The 13,606-nt window shown below is 41.9% G+C and overlaps 2 protein-coding genes across 2 annotated transcripts in view; one reads left to right on the top strand and one right to left on the bottom strand.

Moving 5' to 3' along the window:
* The window catches only part of ppfia3 (PTPRF interacting protein alpha 3), a gene marked incomplete in the record, with an annotated part of 24,739 nt that extends 20,376 nt beyond the window's left edge, over window positions 1-4,363 (top strand). The window contains 4 exon segments of the mRNA XM_035655640.1: window positions 470-538; window positions 624-786; window positions 1,336-1,397; window positions 1,704-4,363. Coding sequence (XP_035511533.1) covers window positions 470-538; window positions 624-786; window positions 1,336-1,388 — 285 coding nt within the window.
* A 485-nt stretch (window positions 4,364-4,848) lies between these two features.
* Window positions 4,849-13,228, bottom strand: LOC118323624. Its single transcript, XM_035655641.1, has 2 exons — window positions 12,782-13,228; window positions 4,849-7,184 (listed from the first exon to the last, which is right to left on the bottom strand). The coding sequence occupies exon 2, from the start codon at window positions 7,163-7,165 to the stop codon at window positions 5,723-5,725; it is 1,443 nt and encodes a 480-aa protein (XP_035511534.1). The 5' UTR covers window positions 7,166-7,184; window positions 12,782-13,228; the 3' UTR covers window positions 4,849-5,722.
* Between the last annotated feature and the right edge of the window lie 378 nt (window positions 13,229-13,606).

Raw genomic sequence — 13,606 nt, 5'->3', positions numbered from 1 at the left:
ATATACATATATATAATCATGTCACGTTTGGAGGCTGCACAAAACATTTCAGAGGCCCAGAGGCCGCACTTTGAGAAACTATAATATAGACAGCAATAAGTGGTTGATATTTGTAGTTTTTGTCGTAAACCAATACATAAGTCAAATTACTTTTCATCTTCTGATCATTCAAATAGGACCAAGACATATAGTCTTAAATTCGAACACCAGAGTTATAGTCTGGGGTTCGAATCCGGCTGGTTGCATCTCTCTCTCCATCATTTCCAGTCACCTCTCTGTTGTCTATAATAAAGGCTTAAAATGCCTGAAAAAATACTTGAAAGTAACAAGCCTCATCTGATCCTTTACCATTACAATTGCCCTGGTTTAAAGCAGAAAAAAATGAGCTAATGAATGCCAGCTTAGCACACCAGGTCCTCATAATGTGTCCAAGCGAATCTCAAGACTCTACATCACCTCTCTCCTGCAGGCCAGACAGCTCCTGGAGCAAGAGTACAACTCCCTCATCTCCATGGGAACCGAGAGGCGACCCGATGAGGTCAGCATGCTAATCAGCTTGAGGAAATAGAAAAAATTTAAAACACAGATGGAAGTTTTGTTCACACACTCTATCTGTCTGACAGGATGGTACCAAGACGTTCACCCGCTCGCCCTCCTGGAGGAAGATGTTTAGAGAGAAAGACCTCCGGGGCGTGACCTCTGACTCCGCCGAGACCCTGCCTGCTAACTTCCGTGCCTCAGCCATCTCCACGCCCTCCGTTACCCTGAGAAAGGTCCAGAGTGACGGTGAGTACGACCATTGATCTCTGACACCTTCACTCTCATATTCACATTTGAAGCCCACGAGGCGCGTCTCAATTTAGACGATGTGTGAAAACCTGTTACTCTATATGGCATTACTCACATGAAGAGCATGACAGAAATAAGATCGGGCCTGTTGCAGCTAGGTCACAGGGCTAGCTGTGACAATTATTCTGCAGGTCTGACAATAAATGAGCCATGTGTTTACATCTTGATTTATTGGAAATGAGCCTTGAACAGAAATATTTTGCTTTCAGCCAACATACAGCGTGCCTTATATAAGCCACTGCAATTTCAAAAACCAGAGTCGGTTGTTTTCATGCTACTCTGCCATTAGTTTGGCAGTGGAATTTTCTATTTCCTTTAGCAGAGGAACCGACAATAACAAGGAACAGACGCTTTAAAGTACAGAGGAAGACTATTATCCTTCATTCCACTTCTTAATAAGAATGCCTCTGGAAGGTCAGTGCTGTTTAAGACACTGCAGTTGCGATAATGACCCCGTTTGTGTCTGTCTCTCGGTCTCCAACACAGCCAGCTCTGGTGCCCGGGGTGAATCTGCCTCAGTGAGGACGTACTCCTGTTGAGGGGCTGAGGTGAGAACTGTCCACCACATTAATTAAACTGTCTAGTAGTGTTTCATCCGTGTGGGGTTTTTATCTGTGCGGCGAGACAAAACAGTTTCTCTAAGCTGCCGAGATGGCTTGCACATGTGCCGAGCACATTCGTTTGAACCTCTTTGTTTTATGTATTTGTTTGTTGTAGTGGATTGGTTTGTGCCTCGGATTTTAGTAGTTCCCCTAAGGTCTTCAAGTGGTGGGTTTGGTTGGTGGGGATTTAGGCCGAGTTGAATTAAGGCCACAGAAGCAATGACGTGGTAATAATGCTGTTTCTTTCCTCAGGGCGCTGACTGGATTGGGACTAGAGGACCCTCTTGCTCATCCACAGAGAAAGAAGCAATGAATATAACCATTTAACTTAAAAATAAATCTATCGGTCTGACCATTCTGCAATAACAGAAGCAAAGGAATAAAGGGGAAAATGACATGAAGAATGTATGAATGTGTTTTCCGACCAGACTAGGAGGGTTGAATTGGGATCAGCTGTTTTCTCTCTCTGTCTCTCTCTCTTCCTGTCATTCTGTCTTTGCTCTTTCTCTTTTGATGTGACTGTGCTGTGGGGTTAATAAAGGACAACGCCGGTGTTGGTTGGGTTTGTGCCGGTCGTGCAGGTTTCCCCTCTCTTCATTCCTGTCAGAGTCTGTACACAGTCAGCAGAGTTGGCAATATCAGGGCTCATTTTCCTACCTTCAGAGGAAACCACTTGCTGCCATTTATTCTCTTACAGTTTAAAAACAACTAAACGTGTCGCCTTATAACTTCTGCTCCACAACAGGTGTTTTTAATGAGAGCCAGGGCAGAAGTAAACCTCATCGTAAAGTTTAGATTTTAAAAACAAGAGGAATGACTGGAAGGATGTTAAAATGATTGGGGGAAATGACTGCATGGACATAAAACCGGTTATAACTCCAAACAACACCAGTGTTCTCCTTTCTACTCATGAGTCAGCCGGTGTCCAGTGTCAGCCATTGTGGCTCCATTGTCGGCTTCTATGGTCCCGTCAGGGGTGTCTAAGTGCTCCCAATTGGTCGGAGTAGTGTAGTAAAACACGTCTGAACTCAGACCATTATTTAGCTCCGACCACATCAGAGGGACCTTCCTCATGCTTTGTCTATTGGCACCTTGAAAGCCGATAGGCTGAATAATCTCTTTTGAAGGGACCCTATTATAGAGATCAAAGGCATTAGAGGTTGATGGGACAGGGTGGAGGGAGGCCACAGAGGCATTGTGTTCACTGATTTCACAGTGTCGATGGCAGGAAATCCATACAGTCAGCATTGGTACCACTTTCTGGCGTACTTTACAAGGAGTTTATAAATTCTTACATTTGGGTCTATCAATTTTAAAGGGGAACACCACATATTTTTACATTACATTGAGTTTACTCATCAGGAAGAGTGTGAAAACGGTTGTGGGATGTCTTCTTTGGTGCTGGAGGAGCTAAACCCTCACAATGCCATAGTGATTCCATCAGGGAAATTTAAAATTGGTTTGCTGGGCATTTAGGAGATACAGGGATTATTGAAAGACGATACTGTGTTGCGTTCCGGGAAATGTAGGATCCACCATTCTTGGAGCTTCACCCATATTAGAGACTATAAAGTCAGGATGTATCTGCTTCTGATGCTTCGATTTTCACCAATTTAAAAAATAAATCTGCCTCTTGTGAGATGCCCAACTTTGTCCAAGAGCAATGCTAAAACATTTAAATACTCATTCAATAAGTAATGTATTAATGCTTTACAGAAAAAGAAGTAAAGCATATACTACAGTAATAACAACACATTTTAGTTTGCCAAATTGTAAAAAATCCATTTGAATGGTTCTTATTCTTTGTGAGGACACCACTGATGGACAGTTCAAACACACACATTACCTTCTATAACTGCAGACCTGTAGCTACATATGAGGCTCATGTAAAAAGTCAAGTTTTCTGACTTAGCAATGAGCCAAATGCAGCTTTAGTAATAAAAGGTTCTTCCACTCCAAATATCTACCCTGAGTAGAATTTAAAATGTTATAATAAGTTGTTAATAGATGGATTCAGAATGACAAGATCTTATTTGTATCTTATTTCTGCATTTCTACAAATTGAAACATAATTAACATGAAAACGCCTCTGATTGCGAATTGTAAACCCTTGGTAAAGTATGCCTTATAACAACGTGGTACCAAAGTGTTGCTTATATTTAGGAAAGCTTGACCTTGACACTGAGGTCAGACAGACTCCTCACTAGCCCTCCACGATGCCGTTGTGCGGTTTATGACTTGTAATCATCAGCTCAGGGTCTTGGGTAATCCTGATGATGGGAGAGGGTGTCAGAGAGACAAAACAGCAACTCACAGGGAGGAAAGAAAAAAACTAAAAGGGTGGACAGAAGCCGGTCATTTTACTGCACACACAAGCCATAACAGAAACCAAGAGCTCTCTGGGGGGTGAGATCAGATAGAGGCAGGAAGAGAGGGCGAGCCCGAGGAAGCCCAGGAAACAAAACCTTTAGCCTCTGTGTTTACGATGCATGTCAAACAAACGACAATGACCTAAAAAGATTTTTTTGGTGGTGAAGATGATATGAGGTGTCTTTAAAAAAAATATATATCTGTATGATAAACCTACAGGGGGTGGGAGCCTGGGGATCAATTTGTAAAATGTGTGTATTTTTTTCAGTTGTATTTTTTATTTTTTACGATATCTATTTATTTTCTTTAGGTATGTATTGGATAAACGTATGTACATGTTCTGTTCCTTCTTGACTTCATTTGAACTAGTTTTAAAAGTAAATATGAAACATTGAAAATGGTCATTCAAATACGCTACTGTATGTGTACATTTTGAGAACAAATTGTGCAATGATTTAACAGATTTCCATGATTAAAGTGATAGTAATACAAATGGAAAATATCATCTGGAAAATAAACAATAATGATGATGATGATAATGAAAATGGTGATGTAAAAGAAAAAAATAAATAAAGCGATCCAGGTGGATCTGCTGATCATCGCAAACTTTCTCCATTGATCTTTTCCCCATTGATTTGTTTTATTGTCTCTTCCTGCAGGTGTGTGCAGTGGTTGACTGTAACTCCGTACTTACTACTTACTACTTCATCACAGTTATGAGGCTAATATTGTACTTTATACTCCACTACATAGATTTTCCATTGAGAATTTTGCAGATTAAGATTTTACACACAATATATGCAGGACTTTTACTTGTAATGGAGTATTTTTAAATTATGGTATGGCTACTTTTACATCACAGATCTGAATACTGTGTTTTATGAAGCTGTAGTTTGAGTAAACTGCTTCTTTCTGGCAGATTACAGCAGTAAAACACCTTAAATTTACTACTCATGGCTTTATTTTTTTACCAAAATGTGTTTCGAGTGAGTGTTTTGAGCAGTTGTGTAACAATAATTTGCTGAGTACAAAGATCCTTTATTACCACATTTCGCAGGCAAACTGAACAAACCAGCAGATGGTAAAATTTGCTTGTTTAGGTGTCATATAATTTACAAACCACATGGTTTTACATTCATGAACCACATTTAACAAGTTCCACGGAGGAGATGTATCCTGCCACAAAACTGTCAAAATCATCAGCCTAAGTGAAATCATGCTTAAGTGTGCCCATGCTGTAATTTCCGTATCCAATACGTTTCCCCCCCTCTGTCAGACTCAGTTGCTGAAAGCACTGTTACAATATTAATGGTAATCCATACGGGAACATTGTGGAGCAGTAAAATTGAGCCTCAGTAGGTGGCGCTCCTTCCTCTCACAACCTGAGCGGACCAGAGGCTGGAATTATCATCAGACACTGGAGAGACCTACCACTCCATGAGGACTTCTTCTATAAATACACACAGATATACATAGCTTCATACATAAAGGTATACTGGTGTCATATTGTACACATATATAAAGGAATATATTAATATCAAAGACATACACATGCTTACATACTAATCAAAAATAACTTAGATTATGAAAAGATAAATCATACAAAAACAGTACTTTTTGAAGTAAAATCTCTATATATGACAATATTCCCTAAGATCTAGTATTGAGGTCTTGTTGTTTTTTTCAAAAGTCATTTGAAGTGGTGGAGGGAGGGATGGAAAGGAGAGAGATATCTGAAAAACTGGACTAAGGCAGAAATAACCAAATCCATCATGTCGAAGGAAACGCCACCAGCAAGAGAAAGTGCACACAGAAGGATGTCACAGCTGCTCTGCTCTGTGTCACTTTCTACTTCTTGCCATCTCTCTTTTTCACTCTCTCTCTGTCTCCCCCCTCCTCTCTCAGCCTCTCCCCTTCCTCGTCAAGACCTCCCTCCCGACAGCCTGATTTGCTCTGGACAGCAGCACACAGACGCAGGACGAGTCGATTCGGATCCACCTCCATCCGGTTCTGTTGTTTGCGTCTTTGGTGAGCGCTCGGACGTACGATTGCTTGGCTTTGCACTCGCTCACCCACTGTCTTTTATCCACGCCCAAGCACCCGGCCCCAGCAACGCCAGTCACGGGAGATTTCGCTGCCGCGCCAGGGCCCTTTGACCTGCTAGTGTTGGTCTGCTCCTCGGCTTGGCGGCAGCGAGTCTCGTAGAAGTACTGTTTGAGTGGTCCTGTCTGGGTCTGGATATTCTGTAAGATGGTGACCGTCTGACCGTGGGAGTCAATGGCGGTTGTCTTGTCAATAACCCAAACACTTTCCGAGTCACACACCGACTTTTCCCCTCTCCTTCTGTCAATCAGGTGAGAGCGTTTATCCCTTTTAACAGCACGGGCAACATCCGCTGTAATTCTGGGCGAGTCTGCCCAATTCAGAGTTGTGCTCTTGTCGATTGCCCGGTCCCCATGACCCTCTATGTGTCCGTCCATGTCCTCCTGCTCCTCTCTGTTCCCGTCCTCCTCCAGCAGGCCAGTCTCCAACATGAGCAGGAGAGGGGGGTGTTCTGGAGGCGACGGGGAGGGTGAGAACAGGACTCGTGGGTGTGCGTCCAAAAACATTTCGTCTCCTTCTAAAATATTGTCCAGCCCAGTCCCCAGACCCAGCCCTGCCTCCAGGCTCAAGTTCTCCTCAGCCAGACCTCTTCCACCCCCTGGTGTCCACTGGCTTCCTGTCCCAATTGTAGGTGAATTTCCGAGCTTGTCCGAGGGAACAGTTGGTTCTGGTCCTCTTTGACCCTTCAGATTAGCAGCAGGACTGACAACATTATGGGTTTCCACTGTAGGAACCAGCAACAGTCTTCCTGCAGAGTCCTGAAGACTGTCCTTCTTGGAAAAGTCCACAAAACTGGAGTAATCTTGCTTGCTGCTGCTGTCAGCTTTGTAGTCCTTTGGTAGAGAATTATCCTCGGAAATATCCTCGGTCCTGAGCGTTCCTCCTGCGGGAACATCCAAACTGACACTGCTTTTGTCATCGCTGCCTGAGTTGCTATTTGATTGATTCTCCACGTTGAACGTGGAAGTGTCTTCATTTTCAGAGGATTTCATATAATCCTTACGCTTCCGGAGGTTTTGTCCGTTAGTGTGTTGGCTAAGAGCAGCAGCCACGTTGTAGTCCGTTTGTGAGGCATTTCCATGGTAGTTGTAGTCCACGGGGGGAGCTGCAAGGCGAGCAGCCGGGTCATGGCGGTTGTCAAAGCCAGGCTCTGTTGTCGCGGCAGCAATCGTGGACACAGGGTTGTGAGGGAAGGGCAGGGCCGAGGCAATCACCATGGCAACCAGGGGAAGCCAGTGCATCACTCCCAAGACGTATCAGCTGATGGATAAAACAGAGGTAATAGATGGGAGAGACAGAGAGGAAGAACAAGACAATGTTATTTTATACAATGCAAATTGTGGCTTCTACAGTTAACCTAAGTACCTCAATTAAAATGTAAAATGAGAGGTTTTACTGGTGGCCCGCAGCTTTATGACCATGGTGCTTTAACTGCTGAGGTATGGCTTTAAAATCTTGGCAGAACTCGTGGAAAAATAGGACTAAGTACAAAAAGGTCACCCTCTGCTTCTGCACGTGGGAAGATGAAGTTCAGCTACGAACGCTGTAGATTCTGCCGTCTGAAGGGCTGACCTTCGAACAGAGACAACCTGGTATGTATGCAAGTCAGAAACTTTATAGCCAATGGAAATGGATTAAAAAGACATCTGCGACACAAGAAAATAAGCCTTCCCTTTCAGCTTTTATGGGCATGATCTTGTATTTCTAACTTTTTTTGTGTTGTGGTGTTAGAGCTTTTTTTTAAGATCCAAGAATCTAGGAATTTCTTTAAATCTGTAGTAACAAACTTGGCTTACCTCTGGTCTACATACATAAACACATAAATTACAAGAAAGCATCCTCCCAGTACTGCTGAGGTAAACCTCAGGTATTCTACCTGATCACACCTGGTCTGTGGGTAAATTTGTTTTCCTTTGAAAAGGTGATGTCTGAACACGATACAATAGATCTGCTGCCTCGGATTGGAAGAGTTTACTTATACCGTGATGTGCAATCATCACTATTGTAAATGTCCTGCCTGCCATAACCTGCATTATTTAAACTCTGTGCAGCTTGTAATCACAAAATTATTGGTAGTTGATTTTCATATGATACAAACACTGCATAATTTTCATATATAAATCTGCTTTTACGGTGCTTTTTCTTCTTTATTCAAGAGCGTGGTCTTTCAATTTAAGAGCATGACTTACTGATTTCACGTTCAGATTTTGTAACGCAGGAAATCTGTTAACAGAACAAAAAGTAACAATATATCTGATGTGCATACATACGGTTTGATTACAAGCAGAGCAATTCGGAGCGCAAGCAGGGGCTATCTGAGAGTGATGGCACAGTTTTGAGGGAAAGCAGTACAAAATCTGAATGTGAAATCAATGAGTCATGCTCTCAAATTGAACGACTGCGCTCTTGAAAGAAGAATAATGAAAAAGCCCAATACAGTTTAGGGTAGAGTAATGCAGCATTAGCAGTAGGGAAAATGTACAATCTCAAAAAGACTACAGTACAGTATGATATAACTGTTTATTTTAGAGCCCAGTGATTTTTGAGAAAATGTATGGCTACTATTTTCATCATTTCAAGTGAAATCAAATTTCACACATCATTTTAACACGTCACCTCCACTGTTTTATAGACCAATTCATTGATTAATTAATCAAGAAAATACTCAGCAGATTAATCTATATTGAAAGCTATTGTTAATCGCAGGTCTGGTGTATTTAATTAATTTAATTTTTTATTAAAATTAAGCCAAAATATTAATATTTTAATAAAAAAATATACAAAATTCACTTTTTCTTGGTGTCAGAGTGAACAATGATCACAGTTTGACAGATTTAGCCAATCTTTCTTATTCATAACTAATTCATCTGATGCTATATTAAAAGGTTTAAACTGTTTAAAACTCAAATAAAACACTCCCTCGTGTAAGTCCACTGCAAACACTCACACTGCAACATGACTTTTGTACAAGGTACATGAGTTTGTCACGTCTGACATCATTTACATTAAACAAAAAGCATGAGTCAAGCAGAGGTGATTCATTTAACTATTTCAAAATAAAGTTCACCAGTGACTAACTGTACAAATATTCCAGTCACCCATCCACGTGGCATGCACAGTGGGATGGCATTCAAGCAGTATGCAGAAGCCTGCACGGCGGAGGTGAACATCCGTTTAGTCGTTTGTTTGAAAGCAGGGAGGAGGTCACTTGGAAAGAGTTAAAATAGGTGGAATGATCAGAATGCCAGTGATGCAGCTTTACTGGCGAGGCTCCTTCACAGTGTCCTCGGGCAGCAGAGAGGGGAGAAAAAAAACATGCAGGGCAACAGAAAACACAGTAAGTGTGAAGTAAGTGGATGCCATGGCTGTTTGTTTGCTCGTGGTGACTGAACGAATGCATCATCAGTGACCATCGGTGAGTGTGTGTGAACACGTGAATGAGTGACAAAACAAAAACCCTTTCAGTGACGGGACATGTACTCAGCAGGGCCACACCCTGGACACAATGCAGCCGCTGAGGAGCAACAAGGTTTGGTCGACACATCACTCATGCTGTCACCTCGGGCGCTCTGTCGTGCTGACGATAAAACACATCAAAGTGGATTGGAGCTTCCTGTTTTCTCTGGCTACTGATCCACGTACCGGGCCTGCCAACGTAAACCCAGGTGTTTGTGTGATGAAGGCAAAATAAACGGCAAACCCGGGCCAAACACACCCCTCAAACACGGAGAGAGCAGCCAATGGCAATTAAAGCTGAAAACAAAGTGTGTGCAGCTAAGGAGAACATACAGTCTGGTGACGATAGTAGGAGAAGATGATCTCAACTGCGGGGAGGAGGTGCTGCAGGGTGAATATCCAGGAAGAATCTGGATCATTTGTGTTATGTGAGTGTGGAGGAGAGCTATATGCTTCTTAAGGGCTTTTCTTGGAGCACTGTGACACCACACAGAAGGCAGGCAGGCAGACTCTCTAAGTGGTTTCTTTGTAAAACAGCAGCAGCAGCACTTCATCACCATGCTCCATTTGCTACAATGACACGCATCATTTACGCTCCCTGCAAGGCTAGACGAGGACCACGACGTTCTTCCGCCGTCTGGACCAGACCCAAGCACTCTCAATCCCCCACCCCAATAGGAACACACGCCGAAAAAAAGAAAAAATTCTAGTCTCTAAATCAAAAACCTCACTTAGTAAACAAAACCCCACCCAACACTACACACTTATGTTAATCCTAATCTCCGTAGCCTGAAATTCTTCCAAGTGAGCACAGGAAGAATAACCTGAACCACAGAACAGGGCCTAAACAAACAGACAGAAAGCAACCACGTCATCAAGCAAAACTCCATGAATAAACAGGCTAAACAGACTAAACTATGACATTAGCTGCAAGGCTTCCATGAACTGCAGTGGCACCCTGTATTATTTAGCATTAATTATCTAACCTTTTTGACTATATATTCATTAAATAGCTGAGAACCGGCCTGCATTGGGAGTCTCATATGTTGGCTTAGATCCTCCAGTGTTCAGAAAGTTATAGCAAACCTGGACGGAACTGTGCTTACAAACTGTGCAATACTGTAACATTCCCAAAGGACATCAGGGAGACGACCTCAGAGAACATTTTTAAGTGACAGCTAGAAACAGATCTATTTCACTTTGCATTCAACTAGTCTTTCAACATGCAAAGTTTCCCTCCCCGTGAGACAGTATTTAGTGTTTAATTGTATGACTGTTACTGGTGTTATTCTTGTATTTATTATGTCACTGTTGTTGCTGATTGAACTTGTTTCCATTTAACCATTTTCCAGTTTTATATTTTTGTATAGAGGATGCTATATACCAATTATAATTAACCAAACAAATTTTTAGTTTTATTTTCTTTCAATTGATTAATCTACAGATACTTTTCTTGATTAATGTGTAAATTGTTTAGTCTATAAAACATCAGAAAACTGTGAAAATATAGTAATATGTATATATAATATCAGATATTACATCATATTAATGTAAGACAAGCAGATCATTTTCACATTTAAGAAGCTACAACCAGAGAATGTTTGACGTTTTTGCTTTAAAAATGATTTAAACGATTAACCGGTTACCAAAATACTTGCAAGTTATTTTTGTGTTCATCAACTAATTGATTAAATGAATCTTTGCAGTTCCAAAAAAGGTAATTGTCTTTAGTATAAGTATAAGACACATGAATCAAACTTGTTGACGTACAGCTACAACAGAAAAACATGAAGACAGAGGGAAAAAAATGTACGGGAAAGTGTTTCTTCAGTTAATCTGGCACCTGGTAAATTGGTCTGACTTCTGCTTTGAGTGCTGCCAGTGTGAACAGCAGGGGTTTAATCCACATGAGACAGCATGAGTGGAAGAGGAATCAAGGGGAATTATGGTACAGAGGGCCTCTGGCTGCGAGACCCTCCCCAGGAAACAGATGCCATTAAGTAGCTCCACACCTGGCAGTGGCTACTGTGCTATTAGCCTGTTAACAAAGTAAACCCCCCCTCCCTCCCTCCTTCTCCATGTGTGGCTAATGTCAGACACGTTCATCTGACAGAGAGATAATGTATTCTGTGTTAGTGTTAGAACCAGGCCCCGTCCCGTCCTAATCCTGCCTCTTTGAAGCCGTATAGAGCGACAGGGGTGGAAGACGTCTGGAGGCCGGCTGATTGGAGAACAGTTTGTACCTTGCATCACATCTTTAAGCAGATTTTATGACAACTTCAGTCTGACTAAGCTATCTGAAATGCATCTAGTGTGTGACCATAAATACAGTGACAAACAGGAGTGGCTGTGACATTGAAAACACATGCAGGTGAGTGTTTGTCGTCCCTCTCTCTCCCTCTCTCTGTGTGTGAGGTTAAAGTAAAAGCCTTGGCCTCACATGTGTTCATTTACAGTGCCTTGCTGTCCCACTGTGCAAACAGCCCATTAATTCCAGCCCTGTGATTGTTTCATACCACGCTCAGCCTGCGAGATCCAGCCTCCTCCTCTCTAACTTTAGACCAGGTCTTTCTTTTTCTTTCACACACACAGAAGATGATAACACACGCCTCTGTTAAGATGCCGTGCACGCAGTAGTGCAGTAAAATAACATGGCAGATCTTTAAAAGCCTACCTGACATCATGTATGACAGTGTGACGCAACTTTCTGCAAGTGAGCTATGCTTCAATAGTAGATGTAAAAGCTGTTCTACTGAATGAATGTGGGATTCTTGGTGATTATTTCCCTTGCACTTACCTCCCACAGAGCCTTGTCGGCCCTGATCTTTTAACAATATCAGATTAAGGCATCATCTGCTGGTATGTTTTATGTCCCAACCTGTGTGATCTACCTGCGGGTTTGTATTGTCAGTGAGTAGGTAGCTCTCACCTCACCTGACTGACTGCCAATGAAAACAAAAATTGAAATTGGCTACAACTGCAGGACTGCCAAAGGCTGAGGTGACATTAGCTTGTTCAAAATGATCTTGTGCAGGGACAAATGAAAAGAGTTGGGCTTGAAATAAGTAAAAGATCGAATACAATTTTAAAAATTAATAAATAAATAAATAAAACAGCAAGCAAGTTATTTTTGTATGCATGGATGTAAGTAAATACGAAAACTGAACAAATAAATACAAAATAATGAAATAAATGGACATTTATCAAACAAATAAGTACATAAGGTCGATACACTGACCTAATTAAATAACTTAAAGGTTATTATGTAACTAGTATTCCATCTAGCTGACTGAATAAACCAATACACATGTACATTTTTATTTGTCACACACACTCCATATTACTAAAACACCATTTGAAGTGGACAGTTGAAGGCCTGCACTTATGATTTAAAGCCATACCGTTTAGGTGAGATCCGGACCCCGCGTCCTTCCAGCTGACACCACATTGATTATAGAGTCCTGTCGCCAGTCGCTCAACTGGTTCCTTTAAAAAAAAATTAACTCAAAAAACACCTTGGTACGGTAACCACACAACTAAGCATTTCTTTCTCCTTTTAATAGTCCGTGACATCGCATGTGTCCCCCAAAAAATTCGACGAGGGAAAAAAAAAAAAAAACTAATTGTGAGAAACCAGAAAACTCTTCCAGTCCTAGGAGCGCTCCCACTAAATGTAATGAGCCCAGAAAAGTATCACAAACGTAAACCTGCCACACACTTTAGATATTCCATGAGCTGCTACTCCTCCGAGGGGGGGAAGGTATCTCAGTCCAAATATGTGAACGAAGAAGTGGAGAGGTGAAGAAGTTGGCCAAATGTTTTAAGATCTGAACTCCGCCTGAAACGCGTAAAAGTAAAGCCGGCGCGAGTTAGAGGCACAACGTCCGGTCGCGACTTTCAAAATAAACGCCGCGCGGGGGGACTCTCCCTAGCGATGGAACGTTCGACCGGCAGCGGTGCTTTTATTTCTAAGACGAAAAACAGCAACTTCCGGTGACATGTCTCGCTTACCGCCGCTAGCTTGACGGCGCCGACGACTTCGGTTTCTCCTGGGAAGCGCAAAGACAAGTCGAGGTTCTTTTTTCCTCATGAGGTTAGTATTGAAAAGAAAAAAGAGCCACAGCATTCAACGAGTAACATCTGTTAGAGCAGATGTATCTAGGACTCGTTTCCTAAACAGATGCATATAATATGAAACAGCAATCCCGGGTTTAGAGAGCAAAATT

The sequence above is a fragment of the Morone saxatilis genome, unplaced genomic scaffold, assembly GCF_004916995.1.
Source record: "Morone saxatilis isolate NCDOM2014 unplaced genomic scaffold, NCSU_SB_2.0 Contig14, whole genome shotgun sequence".
In the NCBI taxonomy this organism is placed as follows: Eukaryota; Metazoa; Chordata; class Actinopteri; family Moronidae; genus Morone; species Morone saxatilis.
This window is presented reverse-complemented; position numbering and strand designations above follow the sequence as displayed.